Source organism: Phyllostomus hastatus, unplaced genomic scaffold, assembly GCF_019186645.2.
Source record: "Phyllostomus hastatus isolate PE091 unplaced genomic scaffold, TTU_PhHast_1.1 phas_contig_1, whole genome shotgun sequence".
Taxonomy (NCBI): domain Eukaryota; kingdom Metazoa; phylum Chordata; class Mammalia; order Chiroptera; family Phyllostomidae; genus Phyllostomus; species Phyllostomus hastatus.
Window position 1 is genome coordinate 3,554,403 of NW_025333498.1, and position 22,106 is coordinate 3,576,508.

General features: G+C 38.9%; 1 protein-coding gene across 2 annotated transcripts; it reads right to left on the reverse strand.

Annotated features, from left to right (window-relative positions):
* Window positions 1-11,228: 11,228 nt before the first annotated feature.
* On the reverse strand, window positions 11,229-21,801 carry NABP1 (nucleic acid binding protein 1). 2 transcript variants are annotated; one of them, XM_045826331.1, is made up of 6 exons: window positions 21,680-21,801; window positions 20,770-20,908; window positions 18,006-18,077; window positions 16,034-16,109; window positions 15,275-15,341; window positions 11,229-14,217 (listed from the first exon to the last, which is right to left on the reverse strand). In XM_045826331.1, exons 3-6 carry the CDS (start codon window positions 18,065-18,067, stop codon window positions 14,048-14,050), a joined length of 375 nt encoding a protein of 124 aa, XP_045682287.1. In that variant the 5' UTR covers window positions 18,068-18,077; window positions 20,770-20,908; window positions 21,680-21,801; the 3' UTR covers window positions 11,229-14,047. The 2 variants fall into 2 exon arrangements, with proteins under 2 accessions (XP_045682287.1, XP_045682211.1); XM_045826255.1 differs by having other exon boundaries at window positions 21,212-21,799.
* Between the last annotated feature and the right edge of the window lie 305 nt (window positions 21,802-22,106).

The window sequence follows — 22,106 nt, forward strand, 5'->3', positions numbered from 1 at the left end:
CCTCAACAGTTATCAATATGTGAATAGTCTTGTTTCATATGCCCACCCACAGAATTATTTTGAAGCAATCAGACATCCTATTATTTCATCTATAAATACTTCAGTATGTGTGCCAGTTATAATTTAATACTCCTCAGCTACAAATCCACCATTCTTTGTGCCAATGAATGACACTGGAGCTGGACCCTATAAACATTTCTTTTGCCAGCTGGCAAGATGTTAAACCTTATCACTAGAGGACACCAGAGTCACACTGGAAGAGGGAGGGGCATCTCTTCCAGGTTCCACTGTGCCCTTGCTTGCTTGTCCTTAGAGTTGCAAACAACTACAGCTCCTGAGCCACATGGCGGCACTTACCTTCCAGTGGCTTTCAGTAGCACCCAAATGTGTGCCTTCCCAGTGAGTTCTGCTGGTGTCTCAGCCACCTTCCCAGTAGGTGTCCAGCTGATGTCTTCCCATGGAGTTGGATGGCCACTCCTAGCCTGCACCCCTCCCCTCGACTTCTCTGCCATCCAGTGGACCCATCAGCTCAACATCTCCAGATCTCCATGATGAGACCTGGATCTCATCACTGGGGGTAGGGTGGTTGGGGAGAGGGCTGTGCCTTCTTTGGGCGTTCTGTCTCAGGCCTGGAAGTAGTTAGCGGCTGCTCCTTGTATCTCTTCTCTCTCTAGTCCTTAGTGTTTGCCTTACCCCTTTGTAGTTAATTTCCTGATACTAATTAATATTATATTAAATTTTCTCTGTTCACAGTACTGTTTGGTTTCTTTCCTGACTACAACCAATACAAAATATAACTTCAAAAAATAAGGATCCTATTAACATAATCACAAAACCATACACCTAAAAAATTACTAATTTCTTAATGTCATCAATATCTAAATACTGTTCAAATTTCCTCAAATGGCTAATACATACTTTTACAAAGGTTTTTTCCAAACAAAATTAAGAGTTCACATGTTGCATTTGATTGATATTTTTCTTAGATTTTTTTTTACAACCAGCTACCCTCCTCCCTTGTTTTTCTTGTCATTAATTTATTGAAAAATCAGGACTATTGATCTTATAATTTCCCATGGTACTATTCAACTTGCTCCTCTGTACCCTGTACATCCTGCAACTAGCAGTTAGATCTAGAGACCTAAATAGATTCAGGTTCAATTGTCTTTCCAAAAAAAAAAACACTGGTATAATTCTTACTGCATCATATGAGGAGATGCATAATATCTGGTTGTCAGTTTTTCGTGATTGATTAAGGGGGTCCTGAATTGTCAACTAGATCTCTCAAAATGCTTCCCACCCATTCTTCCAAATTATTTTGGAAGAAATCACTTTTCTGAAGGAAATACATTATACTTCAGAGTGATATTTCCAATTCAAAGTTATAATTACATTTAAAATTTACTTAGCATCTTTGATTTTATATCTGTATATCTTTTCTTGATTGCTAGTATTAACAAAACTGTGTGTTTTATCTTGAAAAAAAAATATATATATACCATGGATTTAGAACAACAATGTTATCATTAACAACATTTTTTCCTAACTCATTTTACCTTATTTTACCAAGAATGCATAGACAAATGACCATGTCTGCAACAGCATGGATGGACCTGGAGAACATGCTAAGTGAAATAAGTCAGCCAGAGAAAATCAAATACCACATGATTTCATTTATATGTGGAACCTAGTGAACAAATTGAACTGACAAGCAAAAGAGAGACAGACTCAATAGAGAGCAGGTTTATAGCTGTTTGGGTGGGAGTGGGGAGTGGAGGGATTGAGGAAAAAAAGAAAGAGCTCGAGGACAACAGTGTGGTTATTGCAGGGGGGGAGGGCTGGGGGAAGCTGGAAGACAGTATGGGGGGGGGACAGATGGTAACAGAAAAAAAAATCCAATGACTCAGATTTTCTCCCCACTGTTTTGGGAGTAGATATTAAGTACTTAAACAAGGAGTTAATTGGAGAGTATTTATCCAAAAACTAAAGGAAAAAAATATAGGTGTGCCAGGAAAATTGTGATTCATTAAAATTGTGATTTTTAAAAATTAAAAAAAAATTTTGAAATAATTCTTCTCCATGTGGTTAAGCCATCAACAGAATTTCCCTTTTATTTTGCTTTTGCTTTAGATATATTTTCATCTTGATTTTGTGTGTATAAACACCTATATGTAAAACATGTCCATGATTTTAAAATTCTATCTACAAAACAAAGAATATTTAGTGAAGTCTAGCTTCCACGCACGTCACCTTTTTAAAATATTTTTTCAATTCTTCCATTTTAAAAAAAGCAAAAATATTCATTGTCTGTCTTAAATAAAAGGTAGCACATTATACATAGTTACTATTCTACTCTTTGCTTTTTTCATTTAACATATCCTAAACATCACTTCGTAAAAGTATGTAGGAGGATTTCTATTGCACCTGCTTGGTATTCCACAGAGTGAATGCACTGTTGTGTGCTCAACCATTCCTGAATTGGTGGACATCTGAGTTGTTTCCAGTCTTTTGCTGTTAGAGTCAATGCTTCAGTGAACATGCCTTTTTTATATTTTTGCCAGTGTACCTTTAGTATTCTATCAGTTAGCTGTTGCTACATATACCTCACTACTTTAAAACTTAGTGGCATAAAGCAACATCATTTAGCTCAATACCCTGTAGGTCAGCACTTTTGGCAGGGCTCAGCCCTGTCTCCCTCTGCTGATCCCACTCATGTGACTGAAGTCAGCTGGCAACTCAGCTAGAGCTGGATCATCCAGGATACACTCATTCACGTGTACAGAGGTCGGCAGACTGGCAGCCGAGGAGGTTCAAGTGGCCTCTCATCTTCCAGTAGGCTGACTAACTCTCGTTTATATGCTCTCCTGGCACTCAGACTTCCAAGGGCGTCAGCAGAAAGCAAGCCCTAATACAGAAACACTTTTCAATCTTCTGCCTCAAGTTTGCTCATCTTAGGGTACACTGACAAGCCCGGTGTCACTGAAGATGACTATTGGGAGACATGCATATCAGCAGGCATTCTAACAGTATTTGCACACAATTTGCCACAGGGATAAAACCCCACAGGCAGGATTGTTGGGTCATATGGTTAATTCAAATGTAAAATTGCTCAAGAAATACTTCCCTCCGTCAGTACTAGGGATTAGACAAGTTTGCTTTCCAACTACGAATGAAAGTGCCAGTTTCTCATAGTGTCTCCGATAGAGTATATTTTCAAACTTCATATTTTGCCAATCTAAAGCAAGTAATATTTTAATGGCATTTTAATTTGCATCTCTCATTATGAGGTTGAATTCTTTTCCATATACTTAGAAGCCACTTTTATATAAACTACCTATAGTTCTTGTCCATTTCCCATAGCATAGGTGTTCTTTACTTTTATGACCTTTTTATTAGAAATATTAGTCGTTTGTTAATGATATACTTTTATGTCTTCATACTTTTTTAACCAAGCAAATATAGTCAAATTTATCAATCTTTCCTTTAATGTCTCTAGATTTTGAGCCATGGTTAGAAAAGCTTTCTGAATTTCCAAATAATGGGGAATTCACATCTTTTTCTGGTATCTGTATATGGGAGAGGGTTTTCAATTATCTCATTTTCTCTTTAATATACCTTTATTATACACTAAATTTGAGTCTATATTCAGTTGGCATTTAAAGTACTACTCCCAGATAAATATGTGAATTACTCAAATTATTTGGATAAAGTCAGCAGGAGCCTCTGTTTCAGTGTTGCTAGGAAGATTCAGTATATGGGACTTTGTTGGTTCCTGGTTGTGTGATCTTGAACAAATTCATTCCTTCTAAATCTTAGTCTCTTATCTGTAACATGACGATAACAAAACCTTTCTCACAGGGCCATTTAATAGAATGATACAATATAGGGAACTCACTAGCATCATACTGACACATAGTAAATGTTTGATTGAAGTTATGGGTAGCCCATCAAAGTAGGACAGTGTATCCTTAAGCACCAAATGATGAAAAAAAAGGGAAAATATCTTAAATTGGGAAATGTGGAGCTTAGTGAAGAAATGACGTTATTGGCAGAGATTGTGTCATGTGCATACACGTGTGCATAAACTGAGAAAAAATACACAACTGTGTTTTATTTAGTGGGTTTCCTTCCTCTGAGTCTGCTTCCCTACAGACTCAGTGGTAAGGTCTTTGCATGGCAATTTAAGTATACATGCACTCTCGGAATGACAACGTGGTCCCTACCTGTGAGAAGAAAAGGCAAAACCCTAAGCAGTGTGAGGCACTGTGGTCAGTTCACACCTTAAGAAAGTATCTTGGGAGCAAGGAGTCCCAGTCCCACACCACGCCCCCCAGCCTCTGGTTGCAGTGCCAGGAAAGTCCCCTAACTTCTGGCTGCAAAAACCAGTGGGGTTGAGTTAGTGGAAGAAACTTCTGGAGTCCCAAGCAGTTCACCTTAAAGAGCCCACATGGACTTACTCAGACTCATTCCCTCTGAGCTCCAGCACCAGGGTACCAGCTTGAAAGGCACCAGTACCACACAGAGAAGAACTGAATCATCCAGCATCAAGGCAGGAGATGGGGTATAGCTTTCCCCCAGACAGGAAGACAGAGGCCACTGTCCCTTTCCTGAGCCGTCTCCTCACAGAGCCCACAGGAGGGTGCCATATCCGACACTCCATCAGCCTGGCTAATACTGTTTACCCTACCCTGGAAATCCCGAGACTCCATCCCCACCCAACTTATGGGCCCACCCAAACTGTTAACCATGACTTTTCCATATGAATGGCTGGTGTTCGCTCATGCTTCAGAACTTCCATATCCTATTAAGCAAACAGCTGGCCTCAGTAGCCCTCAGACCCTGTACTTATTGCTAAGTGGCCCCCAAGCCTACCACTAGCAGCAGCCAGCCTAGATTCACAGTGTGGCTTCATCTGGGAATCTCCAAACCCAGCACAAGTAGCAGCCATCTCAGACTGTTTTATAGCTCATTCAGGGTGGCCCTGGGCAGAACACAAGTGGGGGCTGACCTTGGCCTGCACCACCTGGGAAATCCAAGCCTGCACACCCAGTGGACAGCTACAGATCACGTGGAGCACCACCCTGCCCCCTGCACAGCTGATCCTCCACAGAGGGCAGAGGTTGGTGGTCAGTGATCACAGCCAATCCTTGCAGCTGACTGGCCTGAGTAAATCTGTCCCATTGACCTGACAACAGCAACCAAAACTCAACTACAGGAGGAGGGTGTATTCAGCCCACAGTAAGGGCGCACCTTGAGTACCCAGTTTGGGTGATAAGGGATGCTATGCCACTGGACCCTACAGGACACCTACTACATTAGGTCATGCTACCAAGATAGGGAGTTATAGCAGCTCTACCTAATACATAAAAACAAACACAAGGAGGCTGCTAAAATGAGAAGACAAAGAAACATGGCCCGAATAAAAGAACAGATCAAAACTCCAGAAAAAGAACTAGACAAAATCTATCAGATGCAGAGTTCAATACACTGATTATAAGGATGCTCAAGGAACTTAGTGACGACCTAAACAACATAAAAAATATCCATCCAGAAACAAAGAATACACTAAAGAACAATTAGAAACAAAGAACAATTTACAGGAAACAACACTAGAGTGGATGAAGCTGAGAATCAAATCAATGATTTAGAACATAAACAAAAAAACAACAAATTGGAAAAACAAGAAGAAAAAAAATCCAAAGAAACGAGCATAGTGTAAGCATTCTCTGGACAACTTCACAAGGTCCAACATTTGTATCATAAGGGTGCCAGAAGAAGAGAAAGAGCAGGAAATTGGAAATCTACTTGAAAAAATAGTGAAAGAAAATTTCCCCAATTTGGTGAAGGAAATAGATATGCAAGTCCAGGAAGCACACAGTCCCAAACAAGATGGATGCAAAGAGGCCCACTCCGAGACACATCATAATTAAAATGCCAAAGGTTAAAGATAAAGAGAGAATCTTAAAAGCATCAAGAGAAAAGCAGTTACCTACAGGAGAGTTCCCATAAGACTGTCAGCTGATTTCTCAAAAGAAGCTTTGCAGGCTAGAAGGGACTGGAAAGAAATATTCCAAGTCATGAAAAGCAGGGACCTATAGCCAAGACTGTATTATCCAGCAGATTTATTATTTAGAATTAAAAGGCAGCTAAAGAGCATCTCAGGGAAGAAAAAACTAAAGGAATTCATCATCACCAAACCATTATTGTGAAATGTTAAAGGGACTTGTATAAGAAAAAGATCAGCCCTGGCTGGTGTGGCTCAGTGGACTGAGCACCAGCTTGTGAACCAAAGGGTCTCTGGTTCAATTCCCAGTCTAGGGCACATGCCTGGGTTGTGGGCCAGGTCCCCAATAGGAGGTGTGACAAAAAGGCAACCACACATTGTTTCTCTACCTCTTTCTCCCTCCCTTACCCTCTCTAGAAATACATAAATAAAACCTTTTAAAAAAAGAGTCAAAATTATGAACAATAAAATGGCAATAAATACATATCAATTGAATCTAAAAAACTAAGCAAACAAGACGAAGAGAGACAGAATCATGGACACAGAGAGCATTTTGATGGTTGCCAGATGGGAGGGCAGTGTGGGGGAATGGATGCAGAGGTGAGATTAAAGAGTACAAATAAGTTGTTACAGAATAGCCATGGGGATGTATAGTACAGTATAGAAAATGGAGTAGCCAAAGATCTTATACACATGACTAATGGACATGAACAATGATGTGGAGATTGCCTGAGGGAGTGGGGGGTGCTGTGTGGAGGGGGGCAAATATTTTTTAAAGCCAGTGTTAGAATCAAAATTTGAATAGTTGAGAGTACCTGACCTGAGAACACTCAAGTTCCAGTGCTCTCCTACCCACAGCACTCCACCCCAGAGGACTTTGTACCATGACCTGACAGAGGGTCCCTCTTTGTCTAAAGATGCTCAGGCCCCAGGTAGCCAACTAATTCCATTCACAGTCCTGGGACTGAAAGTCTTCCTGCTCAGTCAGATGTCATTCCAGCAGTTTCTGCCCTGAGTCTAGGGTGCCAGCTGTAAATCTTGAAGGAGAAAAAACATATTAAGAGTAGAGATGGCACTAAATTGAAACAACCAAAAAAATACCAAGGTCCTTGGGATTACATTTCTAAGACATGTGAGGCGGCTGGGTTTAGTTGGACTCACATGGGTGGTGTTTCGGTGAAGAAATCTCAAGCTTTTACATACGTAACATTGCCTTTTAGTTAGGCTGAGAATGTTTTTTTTGAAATATCAGAAAAGTGACTACCAATGGGACTATAGGGTGGGGTTTCGACTTGAGACAGCACAAGGGAAGTTTCTGGAATGATGGCAATGTTCTGTATGTTGATAGGGGTTTGAGTTACACAGGTGCCGGCATTTGTTAACTTACAGCTAGCTATACACCTAAGAATTGTGTTTTTGTATGTAAATCTTTGACTGAGAATATTGAACTCTAGTAAATAAACATGATGAAGTAATGTACAATGGCTGCAGCTTACTTGAGATGTACTAAAAGTGGATTAACGAGTAAATGTGTTAAAACTAGTGTAGTAGATGTCAATGGTAAAATCAAGGTGGTGAGTACACAGGTGTTCGCACTAAAATTCTTTGAACATAGCCATATCTTTGAAATTTTTCATAAAACTTGGGAACACTACCCAAAGCTTTATCAAAAGCACACAAGTTACTCTGCACGTTGGGTGTGCAGCAATCCTGAGCACCATCACTGGAAACAGAATTCCTTCCCGCATGAGCCGTGCCTTCCTCTTCACCATTGACCTTTCTTCTAGGACAAAACCTGACCCACATGCTGTCTCTCTTCCTCTGCACCTTCATAACCATGCCCTCCCTCTCTGGGCAAAGGTGAATGGAAAAACAGCACAGGGTATTCAGCTACTGAGCATATCTTTGTGATGAAGGCTGAACTCTGTCAGCATGCTCTCGATTAAGTCACCAGCATACCTTTTTGTACCAAGAAAACTTGTAAAAGCCTGACTTTAAAAAAAGAGGGAGAGAGGGAAAGAAAGAAAGAAAGAGAGAGAGAGAGAGAGAGAGAGAGAGAGAGAGAGAGAGAGAGAGAGAGAGAGAGAGAGAGGGAGCCTAGATGCACTAAAGATTGTCTTTTAATACTGGCATGGAGAAATGGCCAGCATTTGCCTCTTATTTTCACTGTTTATGGGGAAACAGCTTAACATTTCTTTAGCCCTAGAGGTGGAACAGATGCTTTGCATACGTTGGCTCCTATCGTCCTCACAGCCCTTTAAGTATGCATCTCACTCTCCTTTTATAAGGAGGCTCATGGTCAGGAAGCTAACAAACAGAAGATCCAGGAATCAACCTAGAATCTCACTGGTTCAAAACCATGTCTTTTCGCCAAAGCACATCTCTGACATTTAAAGTTCATGTAATAGCAGCAGTCATCTGGCCAGGAATTTAGAAAGCACCACTGATAAAGGAATAAAATTTGTAAGGGCAATTTCCTGTACTAGTCCAAAACACCACCTATTAAAAGGTATTTTTAAGTTTACAGTCTACACAGTATTGCTGACAAATGTAACAAGAAATACATTTGACAACTTTTCCCATTTTCTGTAGCTCTAGGGGCAGTTCCAGGTTTAACAAACCTGTGTAACTGAGGGGAATTCACTTTTGATGTCACCGTGTTGCCTGTTCATACATTAGAAACAGATGACCCAACTACCCTGTAATGACTTCCCATTTCGTGCTTACACCATCAGACAAAATTTCTTATCCAGTGGAATACTGGGAACTTTCCCATCAAACCAGATTCCTAAACTACAGAAACCATATAGTCTAGTAACTGCCCAGTAGGTGGCACTAGCTGTGCTAGCTACCCTGTTTTCCTTTTCTATCTTTAGTCCAGCGGTTGAAGTCAGAAGTCTTACTGTCCTACTAGGGTTATAAATATTTGAAATGAACCTAGCCCCATATGGCATTCTCAGAAATGTTCCTCATACTTCCAACCCAACTACTTTTCAATTTGGCCAGCCTCTCTCCACATAATAAAGCAGGAAATACAAGGAGATAGGCAATGCTGCAAATGTCTTTTCAGAGAAATAAAACCTGTTTTAAAAAAATAAGAGAAACCTAGGATGAACTTTCTTTGATCTGTCTAGGCCCAGATGAAGCCAGGGTGACTCCACTATATTCTGATTTCAACATCAATATAACTTACATGATTCTACTTGAAACCTAATTCAAAACAGTCTTCACACCCAGAAGCCATACTTAACCTCTGTTCTGCCTGGGACAACCCTTTATCCTTCAATTCTGCCCTTCAGGGGCACGTGTGTCCAAGTCAGATTTTTCACATTTTACAATCTAGAACTTTGGTATATTCTAGCCTCACAAAGGTTAAAAGCTGAGGGGCTACATGTGTGCTTCAAAATAAAGTTATTTCTGTGCTACAGGGAGACATTAGAGGCAAGAGACAAAATTCTTTAGTCTTTCTAGTGCAGCTCTGCCAGGCCTAGACTTAATTCTTTCTGGGACAGAATTTCATACTAACAAGTCCTGGGGCGACTCTCTTATGGGTAGTACATAACCAGTCTCTGAATCCAACACATGGTTGATGTAGGGACCAAGAAACTGGACTCTCATGTCCAGAAGCATAAATTTTGATGGAGTAAAGAAAAGTTGACTTGAATTTATGGTTGGAAGTGGGTGAAGAACTGGTTTTAAAGGCATGTCAGTAGCTCTCCAGCTGAGGCCAAGTTAGACACACAGTGTGACAGGGAGGGCTGCAGTGCCGACAGTCTCGACACCTGGGCTCCGCACGAGTGCGGCAGCTGGTCACCGAGCTCTGGGTTGGCATGTTTGTTCTTAACACGTCGGAAGCCGCAAAATTGTGTTACCTCTCAAGGTCTTTCAAGACTTAGTTGAAATGTCTTGTAGTCAAGTCCGTTAAAATGTTCATTTCCTTTACATCATACCAGTTACCTCATAGTGGTGCGTAGCTCCTTATGAGGTCCTTAATAAGAAAAAATGTGAAATAAATGGCCTGTTGGATAGACTGGTCTCGATTCTCTCTGGTCTGTTTATTCTGCACTGCACTTTGGGAGACCATTACAGACCCTTTTAGCTCAGAAACCTGGAAGTAATTTGGTTACAGAATCTGAATATAAACTCTGGTTCATCCCTAATAAAGCAAACTTCAAAGAATTTGGATAAAAGTTGAATGTACTTGGAAAGTAAAATATTTCCCTACCTCCTTCCCTTGGGGCCTAACATGATAGTGCTAATATTTCAAAGGTCACAATTAGATTTCCTCAGGAACTTACCTAAATATTAATTATCATAAACTACTTCGTGAAATGTGAGGCTATTCAATTACTCTAACATTTAGGGACCTCAATACACAGATGCCCTGTGGCCAAGTATATCCGTCTTTACCCACCAGAGAACACAGTGGGGAACAACTGTGACCCTTTTCTACCAGCAATGTTCAGACTGTCATCAGACAGGGGATAAAACAAAGAACAGGAAAAAGATTTAAAACAGATTGACAGGGACCAAAGGGGCGGGGGAGAGGGGGATAAGGGAGGAAAAAGGGGGAAGGGCCTAGCTGAAGAACAAGTATGAATGACCCATGGACACGGACAACATAGTGGGGATTGACTCTGGGAGCAGGTGGAGGCGGAGCCCAGGGCAGGGAAGAGCAATGGGGCAAAATTGGGACAACTGTAATAGAACAGTAAAAATAATAATAAAAAAATTAAAAAGCCATCACAGGGCAAGTAATCCCAAGAATATGCCTAGAGATAATAACAAACTTAAATTTGGAAAAACTGTTCCATGTTGATAGTGTTCTCACATAGTTTTCAGGTTTGCTGTATCTAGAACCTTTCCAAATACTTTTATAAAGAATCTTAAGAATCATGGCAACCTAAAAATGCTTCAAGGAGTCATTACCTTAATGATACCAGAAAAGGGAAGTTATTCAGTAACTACACCAGAATGTCAAATCTATATAAACTTACATTGCCATTGTGTCTTTAGATTGATGTAAAGCACTCAATTTGTACCTTCTAGGACCAGTTATCCTCCCTCCTATACTTTAAACATTCTCCTATCATAAATTATCTTTTTCTTTTCTACTAATCTCATATCTATTTGTTTTCTGCCATCATCCCCTTGGCATTATTACTCAACCAAGCAAATTAATTTTTTTTAAATGTTAAATGATAAAAACACAAGTGACAAATAGTACTATAAATATTCAGGATATCTTCAGGTTCAACTGTCCTCAAATTCAAAACAGAACTATTGAACCTACAGGAACAAAGCACAGGAGTTGGTATACTATAGAATATCTGCTTAAATGCCACTGGGAAAGTGTACGGCACTATTACACATCATGGCCTGGCCTCGTGGGTTTCATTTTTCTATTTCTGTACTGGAGCAATTCCCCCCAAGAACCTGACCAGACAGGAGGGGCCAGCTGGTTGATGAGACGTCATCTACTTCAGAACTTTTTTGTAGAAATAAAATAGGACCCAATCCTAGGAGCATGTATTTCTATACTAAGCAGTTTTTGTTTTCAGTAGGTGTTTAAACATTTAAATATAAGTTGATAGCTGAAAGCACCAGGAAGGAGGAAGGTAGGAAACTTTCTTCCTCTTCTTGTTGAGTATTGTCCCAGCAGACTGGTAAGCCAAATATTCATTATGGGTTGTAACTCACTTTGCTTTCGTGTTAGAGGCTTCCCTTAAGAAAAAAGAAATCTGTTAATAAATGATTAAAAAACATAGAACACGGTAAGATTATTAACACAAGTGTCAATTATAAAAGTATAACCTGAAGTCTCTCTCTATTTAATCTGACCATGTTAAAAGGTATCAATACTTCCACACCGAACCCTGCATTTTTTCTGTTCTTAAGGTATGACTATACAACAAATATTTGACTGATCATTATGTGTCAGAAATCATTCGAATCACTTACATGGAAAATTTCAAGTAATTCTACAAAGAGGTAACAATACTTATGTTTACAGTTGTGGAACCTAAGACTTACAGAGGTTTCAGATATAACAACTTGCCCACCATCACAAGTGAGATAATGAGGCCTAACTGGAAGCTCAGTGACCCATACTTATAGTGTAATTTTCCAAAACTCCAAAATTATCTTCTGAATCACCTTTAACACTGTATTCTTCCACAAATAACTTAGTGTTATTGCTCCTACTACCACTTGATTTAAAAGAAAAACATATATATTAATTTGTAATAATATTATTTACTCCAAATATCTGTAATTTTGCAAACATCTTAAGAAAATATTAGTCATAAAGTCAAATTAACAATCATCATCAGTATATAAAGGAAGAACTTCTACAATGCAGGGTGGGGCAAAAAGAGGTTTACAGTTATTTATATGAAAAATACAATTAACAATACAAGAATAAACTTTTACGTACTCAGAACGATAAACCTACTTTTGCCCCACCATGTATGTAAAACCCATTACCAAAGTACTATAAACCATAAATAAGCTCCTTAATATTGTGCATTATTTCATCTACCCCTTAACTCTCCTCACAGTGCCTAACACATAACATGTACTGAAATATTTGTCTGCTACACTGAATTAGAATAAATAATCTCACACGAATTTTATATTCAAACACTATGGAATTTTCAGAAAACAAAGTCTACTTAAATAATTTTGCGACTTGAGATGGGGGAACAAGACAGAGCAACAACTGCAGAGCTGGTATTCACCAGGCCGAAGTCGTCATTATAGCTACAGTAAAACGTACTGGCTCTCCACTGTAAATCACTGAAAGAGCAAAGGGTAGGTCTGTTAACATTAATGTAAGTTTTTATTCAAGAGATAATAAAAAGAGTTGAATTCTAACAAAGGAAAATCTCACCAGTTATCCACCCTACAATAAAAAGCGGAACTGGGGACCATTTACAACACATAAATAAACTCTACTTTTACATTTCTGCATAAAGCTGTACTCGCTTCTGAGAGAGCCATTTCTTAACTTTTGCTGATAAGGCTTTGTAAATTTTGTTCAGAAACTTTAATAAACCACACACACACACATACACAAACACACACACAGACATAACACACCCTTCAAATAAACTAAGTACCTAGGGTTTTTACTCCAGGCTGAGTTTTTACAAGTACCTAGGATCCTGTAACTTAAGACAGCATATTTCTCCATGAATTCAATTTGAATTGCCTTCACTATGTTTACTGCCCATAATTTTTAATAATAATTAGATAAATGTTTATAATGACCCTATAACTCCCTCAAATTATACTTTAATATTTAACATGGTAGTTTCAAAAAAATAAATACCCAAAGCCTCAGTTTTAAATTTTTTCTGTGTAAAGCATCAAGTTGATAACAAATATTAAAGGACCATCCTAAATAAAGTAAATGTAGCTTTTCTTCTAAAAATCACTTGTTATACTACAGATCACATTCTAAACTGTAACTCTGGTAAAGAATATGTTTTTTGGTAATAAAACAAGAATTTAGGATGATTCAGTACTTGGAAAATCTTAATGGCAGTCACCCAATGAAGAGGCTAGTCATTCCTGGAATCACAAACACTTACAAATTACTGCTAGCATTGATCAAGTTTTTGGTTTCTTTGATGGTTATCGCTTTAGTTGGCAATATCTGACTTTAAGACAGAGAACATCTCGCACTAAGCCTTATTTTAAATATTACAAAATGTACGCAGAAGATAGACTCATAGAGGCTATAATGCCGATGTCTTAAGTAACTCAAGGGTGAGTTATATCCAAAACTAGAGGATATCCAAAAACATTTTTGCTCTAGAAATAAATGCCCCTACTTTCAGCGTATTCCCATTCTTCAATAGGAGACTTGAGCAGCTTAACAGTTTTGCTATAAAAACAAACCACTTTTGTTAACAAACCAAAAACATAAAAAGAAACTGATAAAGAACATAGTTTTCACAGTTAACAATAAATAAAAGTGCAGTAAGTGTTCAAGTAGGGCATGTAGTTTAAAAACTACATGTGAGTATTTGGCATAGGTCATCTTTTAAAGGCTCTCCGAGGGTCCCTGCCATTACTTATTGTGGTAATGACTGTCTGAGTATTAGCTGTTCCTGGTAGCTGTGGATTTATAGCTCCCCGGCCACTGCTTCTACCAGCATATGAAAATTGACATCCCCTTGATTCTGGGCCAGGTTGAACCCCATTTCCTAAAAAAAGAATATAAAAATTCATCACCATTTGTAGAATATACAAATTCATCACTCATCTATAGAGGCACACCTATTTGAAGTTATAACACATGCTATTAATACTTACAAGTAATACTAGGGAAAACAAGTGCCTTTATCTTTAAACTACTGGAAAAAACCCAAGCTGGGTTCTAGGTTTTTTCAAACATATGACTACTCTAAGTATATTAACATGATGCTGCATTAACAGAGAGAAGAACAAAGAGCAACCTGGGCAACAGAATGAGAAATTGGTTGAGAAGAAAAAAGTATAGACGACACACTGCCTACACATTATAAGGGAAAAAGAGAGGACAAATGATGAGAGTGCTAGTACATTTGGTTCAAATACACTTATTAATGTCTCAAAAAAGACAATGTAGTTCTACCTTTTTAAAGGAAAAAAACAGCAGTTTCTCACAATGTGATGATCACCACTGTGCCAAAACATGGAGCTATCAGTTCAAATAAATGACAGCCACCTTAAGCAAACTCTCTGATCACCAAAGACTTTTCCCCAGTTATTAAGCATAAGACTTCAAAAGAGCTTTATAACATGGTGGTAAGAACCATTAACATGACATTTGAGGGTATTTGAAGGGTAAAGGCTAATCTTTTAAAGAGGCAGCTATCAGAATGTGAACTATTGAGTTATTACTTTGAAGATAAAAGGCTTTCAGTGTATAACAATAACCAGTAATTCTGCATCTGCTAATAATCACCAGATCACAAATATTTTACAACAATAAATGGAAAAATAACAACATATCACCAAATCCTAGATTTCTACATTATTAGTTAAGGTTCACTACCGTATTCCCAGTAGCTGGCCCAAATGTTTAAATATAGAATGTGCTCAATAAATTAGTTAAAGAGGGCATCTGCTTTCTAGAAAATTGGCTATCTGAGAATTCCCTGTTTACCAGTAGTTCCCTTTTAGAACTAATTTATGCCTAAAGACAGTATTTTCCTCTACAGCTTTCAAAAAATATACTCTCTGATTACAGTTATGCCAAAAAAAAAGAAAAATTCTTACCCACTGGTCCAAATGTACCTGTACCCATATTACTATTCGTGGAATTATTCTTCTGTTCACTATGTGCCTAAAAAAAATTTTAATTTAACCAAATGAGTATTTTTTAAAAAACACATTTATGTTATTAATGTTATTTTAACATGTTGAACCCATTCCTTTTTAATTTTTAATGTTTTCTTAAACAAAATTTTTAAAGATTTATCCAAGTCCAATCAATGAATGTTTCCCAAACCTTTTACCTTATTTTATTTCCTAGTTTTACTTCTTATCCAATCTTCAAAGTGCTAAATGGCACATATACTTAATATATGACATTACAGATACATATTCAGACTCACAAAACATACAAAATAAAAATGACTTTAAAAAAAATTCCTGCCCTGACTGGTGTGACTCAGTGGATTGAGAGCCAGCCTGCAAACCGTCACCAGTTCGATCCCCAGTCAGGATACATGCCTGCGTTGTGAGCCAGGTCCCCAGTTGGGGGCTGGAGGCCTCCAAGAGGCAACGTATAGATGTTTCTCTACCTCCCTGTCTTCCTCCCTTCCCCCCTCCTCCAAAAATAAATAAATAAAATCTTTAGAAATTGGTTAACTTAGAAGGCAACAGATAGCTTAAAAAAAGAAAAATTCCTTTTTTCAATATACTGTCTTCAATATACTGTGGGTATGACAGCGTTGGCAACCTCACCATAGAATTACAGTACGCAGTCAAAATTGGCCTAACCATAAAAATAGACTATACATTTGGATTAATTACCCCTTTGTTTTGTTGTCCTCGATAATCTGGGTTAGGTTCACTGAAATTTGGCACTTCTGAATACACCATACAAAATCTGAAAGAAAACAAAAGACAAGTTAAATGACTTCTGAAATAAAGTATCCAACCTCTCTTTATATAACAAGCATAACTTATAGGAATGACAAATTTAGATGTCAAATGAATTAGCTAAAAAACAACATGCTGACTAACTCTATTCATTTATAACAAAATTCCTAAATGCTTATATTCCATTAAAGCATCAAGTATTTGATTGTCTACAATGTATGAAACATTCTCTTTTGTATTTTAATTCTTCTGTACCACAAAAATACACCATGCCAAAGATCAAGGACAGAGAAACACATTTGTCCTGTTTTCCCCCATAGGCTGATGCCACTGAACCATGTTTAGGGTTCCAGAGTGGTTTTTCCAGCAGTGGTGATGGATTAGCACGGATCCATTCACACACTCTCATCCAGTCCCTCACTGTGGACCATTCACTGTGAATCTGCAAAGATAATCATTCAAGGTTAAGACTGGATTCTGCTGACATGAATAAAGGCAAGTGGCTTTCAAAATGACAGTTTATTCCAATGATTCTTAGAAGTTGACTATGGCATATATTAACATTCACACAAGATCCCCATCCCACAAGAAACTAGAACTAGTTTTGGTAAATGCCAGACTGACCCTGATAAAGTTAAGTCACTAAGAACAGAGAAGCAGTGGTTCTTCACTTAACTGATTCCTTTACTATAAATACTTCTCCATACATGAAGGTGACAACACGATCCTAATCTTTCAGTAATACTGATATTAAGTTCTTTCATTACGTATTGTTCTAATACACAGGTGGCAAACACAAGGCCAGTGGGCAGTATCCAGCCCTCCACCTTGTTTTATCTGACCCAGCACCTTGTGTCTATCCAGCAGCAATGCTGACTCCTTGCCCCTAGTTGAGGAGTAGTTCCATTGATACAGTCCTAAAATTACATCCAGCCCTTTGAAGGCAACTGCAAGGCTGATATGGCCCCTGGTGAAAATCAGTTTGACACCTCTGCTCTATTACTACTCTAAATGCAAGCATAAAACATAAGTGAATCCTAATTTTCCTCCTAGAAATGGCAGAGTTACCAGTTTTTGACCTCTAAAAGCTAGCAAGATTGTTTATTTGTCCACACAAAGTATCTTATCCTTGAAATAAGGAAGAGTTTTCCTTTACTGATTGATTGATTGACTGATTGATTGGGTGCCACTTTGTCTTCTCTCTTTAAATATCCTCTAAATTGATGGGGAGGAAGTAAATGTCTAAGCATTAACCAAGCGGAATAAACTAACGATTTGCCTTAGTGCCCATATCAGACTTTATGAGTATACCACAAATGTCTAGGGTAGCAAGTATATTGAATTACCTTTACACCCATAGAGAGGATAGTTCCTCCAAGTCAGGGTGGAGATTACCAAGATAGTAAGTAGCGCATGGAAGCTTGCAAAGCCTGTATGGTACCTAGACTGTGGATAAATACAGGACTTCATTTATCATTGCTACAAGTCCTTTTACCATGAGTACATATTCACCCATAAACAGAGAAAAAGACAATTTAAACTCATGGCCAAAACCCATAGTTAGCTTATCTGGCAATTCACTAGAAGACAGAGCCAACTTCAAATGGCACCTGAAAAATGCACATTACCAAAGCCTACAGAAATGGTCTCACTGGGGCTTGTCTCAAGTGCAGATTCTTAATGCTGTTTGCCAGAAACACTAACATTCTCAGCCACAGAAAACAGTATTGATAGCAGTTCAACAGATATCAATGTAGGGAAAGTTATTTTTAAATTCAATTTGCTGAAGGCATTCTGTTTAGCAATGAAAAACAAACCAAGAAAAAGATCTATAGTGTATACCAGGTTTTAGTAAACATTATTTGTAGTTTCTTCAACTATACAAAATGTATTTAACACTTACTCCCCAATTTTTTGAAGTTCTCCACCCCTCCCAGTATAAAGTGTCAGACATCCTTTCCACATGGATGCATATCTAGAAAGAAAAGAAACATTAGTTTTACAGAAATACGTATAGATTTTTTTCTCCTACTTATATTAAGTAAATATTTTTTGTATTTTTTGTATTGGATGCAGATGGGGATCAAACCCCGTGTCTACCATAGCAAATCAAATACAATTAATTAATCTTACTTTGGTTAACTTGTTACTTACTAAGGAATAATAAAAAGAAAATTCTACTGCCAAATTTTGACATAATCACCTAAACTGTATCAAACTCTAGAAAACAGAAGGTCTTTCTTTGCAAAGCAAGCATCACTATACTCTAAAGGGCACATTTTTAGTCAGTTAACAATGGGAGAACTTACAACTGCAGTGATTCAAGCAGAAATTATTTTTCAATCACAGGATATATATAAAATCAACACCCTAGTGTTTACTTTTATATTCATTTACTTGGTCTAGTCAGATTTGATATAATTGTTTTTCCTTTGCTTCCATAAAACACACAGGGTTCCCAAGCTCCGGAATGGTGATAGAATTTAATCAAGGGGCTAAAACAGCTAAGATCACCAATCTTTCACCCATCTGCCTCTCCAAATTTGCTGTTTTTAACACTAACTTGGCCGAGAAATTATTTACTCTTAACAATTTTGAATGCAGACAGCATCATTAGATGAACCAATCCTACGCATAAATCTAAAAAAATGTAAATTAATCAATATTATAAAAATTAGTCCAAGGTTTGGTTTTCAGTAGTTCTTTGTACAATTACTAATGTTAACTTCATGTCTTAGAATAAATTATAACCAAATATTGTTTAAGTCTAGTGATAGTTCATCTTTTACTACAGGTAATAAAAATCTGCTAGTTCCACATTATATATTTCTCTTTATTTAGTACAGTTTATTAAAGACTCACTCTATCAATCTTATGTTAGTTAAAATGACTTAAGAGACAGTGTACTGATATTTTACCATAGTAAAAACTGATGCATATTTTGAGAAAAACATTTAAAGTTACTACAGTTAAAACATTGAACTTGCACTTGTTTCAGGAAATAAGATCAACATTTGCAGGGTCTTCTGATAAACATATCAATATTCAAATTACCATTATTTAAATGCTTATCTTTCTTCAAAAACCACTTAGATTCAACTAGAATTTAAGGGTCTTACAGTGGGCCAGACTCTGCTGGATGTGTTATTTTAGTAAGTAAGGTATAACTATTCCCATTTCATAGAAGGGAAAGTTAATGAAGTGTGAGAACTTCAAGGTTACATTGAAGTTAGGAAATACCAGTTTCTTTAGTTTTGAATTTTTCTTAAAATTGTACTCCTTGGTAACCATAGTCCTTAAAACCCTAAAGCTACTATATAGCTTGAGTTTAGTTTTCCACAATTTTTTGGTTGGACAAATCTATGTATTTTTTCTGACTACAAAGTATGAAATATTTGAAAGGAGATGCTGTTTCCGGTATATAAAATACTTTAAATCACCTGAGAAGGTACTTTGGCAGCTAAAACTACTTTAATTATGCTAATCCTCACCACACCCTCCCAGGTAGGAATTCTCTTTTGGTAAGTTAAAGATGTGGAAGTTTAGAAGACACAATTAGTGTTATTAATGAGTCAGTGTATGAAAATTAAATGTCTAAGTTCTGACTCCCACTTCCTTCTCTGATGATACTCTGCCTCACTTCCTGAGGATGTAAGGCCTGTAAGATATTATTATCAAAGGGTTCCTACACTGAGTTATCCAACACATCTCAATTTCCACTTGTTTTTTCCTAGTTAAGGCCAATAAATTAATACAATTCTATTGACCATAAAGCTTCCAAAAATCTATTTTGGAAGCCCTTTTCCGGCCTTTTATCTTCCTAAGATAAAGATTTGGTAAATTTTTAAAGGCAGACTAACTACCAAACAACAAAGACTGCTAATTTTTAAAAGCCAATCTTCCAAGTGACTCTTTTGGATGAAGATATAGATGTCTTTCTGCCAAACATTTTCTGCGTATCATTCTGGGTTTTGTACATTGATCTTACAGCAGTAGGCACAAAAAATCATTTTTGAGAACGTGCCTTGCAGATTAAAATTCCCCTCTAAATATGCACAACTAAAATATTGGCAGGACTTCAAAAGTCATTAAAAGGGAGAAAAAACTGACAACTATATTACATTAAATAATTTATGAAAAAGATAAAATACTGAATACGTTAATATTCTCAATCTACTTGAGACTCAATAATCTCAGAACAGTATTTAAAAATCTAACCTGTAAACTAAGGAGGGTGGCGGGGGTCGATTCCTGGCTAAAACTGACTGCTAAAAAAAAAAAAAAACAAAAAACCTTTATTGATTTGAAGTGGGGGATGGGCGAAGGAGGCGGGTAGGGAAGAAGAGGGAAGGAACACCGATTTGTTGTTCTACCCATGACCGGGGGATACAACCCTCAAACTTGGCTATCCCTACCTTGCTCCAACCAACTGAACTACCAAGCCAGAGATTTGAAGTGACTGCTTTTAAAGGCAAGGTTGTTACATTCCAACGCTGTCCACCAGCCGAAATAATATCAAAGAGGCTCAAAACTCCTCGGGAGTGGCCCACAGAATAAACGTGGAACTTTAGAACTTGCCAAGGTCCTGGGTGTCAGCCAATCCCGATTCCACAGACTGTGCCCTCAGAAAGCACTCTCCCCCATCCCCCACTTTTATGCCAACCTACCCTCTGGTTAACCGAATAATATCCCCTGGTTGTATGAGACCTCCGATTTCATCCCACACGGAAATAGTGATGCTTCCCGTTTTATCGGCCACTTTGCATGATCTCACTTCATGGCCGTCTTTGGTTTTGGTCACGCGTCCTGCGAAGATTTAAAAATCAAAAGGGGAAAGGGGGTATATTAGTTAATGGGGACTTCCAGAAAAGCTCGGTAACTCCTGCTGATATCTAAGCGCATCTGAAAGCTGGGAAGAAGTTGAGCCCCGGGTTCTCACCGCAATATCCAAGCCCTGGGGGGGACCAGTACCACGTGGGCGGGGGAGGGGAAAGGAAGAGAGGAGGAGGGGGGATCCCTCAGCTCGCGGCGGCAGCGCCCTTCCCTCCTACCCTGCGAGGCACGGGGGCGGTGGGAAGGGCGGTGGAATGGGCTGCGGGCCCCACTTACCTATCTCCAGGACAATAAAGACGACATTTAAGTTTTTCAGTCCGGGCTTAATATCTTTTATAAAAAGTGGTGGGTCGTTGACCCCATTCATATTGAGGCAGGTGCGCTTACGGCTGCGGAGACGCGGGTGAAAAGGGAGCGGGACAAAGCTTCCCACCCTCCCGGGCTAGGGACCAGGGCAGAGGGGCGACCTTGGGCGGGGGTGGCAAGAGAAGGGGAGAAAGCAATTAGTCAGGGACCAAGGAAACCAGCCCAGGTGGCTGAGCCTGAAAAAAATAAAATGAAAATGAAAAATAAAAAATAAAGCGCTCAGAAGTTTAAAAGGAAAAAAAACGAACCACTCCGCACACTAACCCCGCTCCCAACTGGGAACAGGAAGGCAAGCGTGCGAACTGCCTCCTTCTTTGGATAAAAGGCAGAAAAAAAGACAGCGAGGGGACGCCTCTGCCCTGAGTCCCGCTCACATACACATGGGCGCGCGCCCAATCCGTCCCGGGATCTGGGAAGGGACCGCCTGTCACAGCGAGACGGGAGCACAGAGCAACCTTCAGCGCAACCAGCGTCCCAAACAGCGACTGCTGAACGCGCCCGCGCGCTGGCTGAACCCTCCAGGTGCTCCGCCCCTTATGACGTCACGTGGCGTTGGCACGCCCACCTCCTGGCTGAACGGCCTGGGGGGGAAGGGAAGCGAAGGGGTGAGTACGAATTGGAGACGCCCACGCAGCCTCCTTCGCTCCTCCCCGGCTGTCAGCGCGGGCCCCGCCCCCTCAGCCTTCCAATCCGCTCCGGGCACCGCCCCGCCCTGTTCCCGTTTCCGCCGTAGCGCGTAGCGTCTGCTTTAACCTGCCTAGTCTTTCTTCTGTGTGCTGCTACCACGCGAAGTCAATCTTCGGTT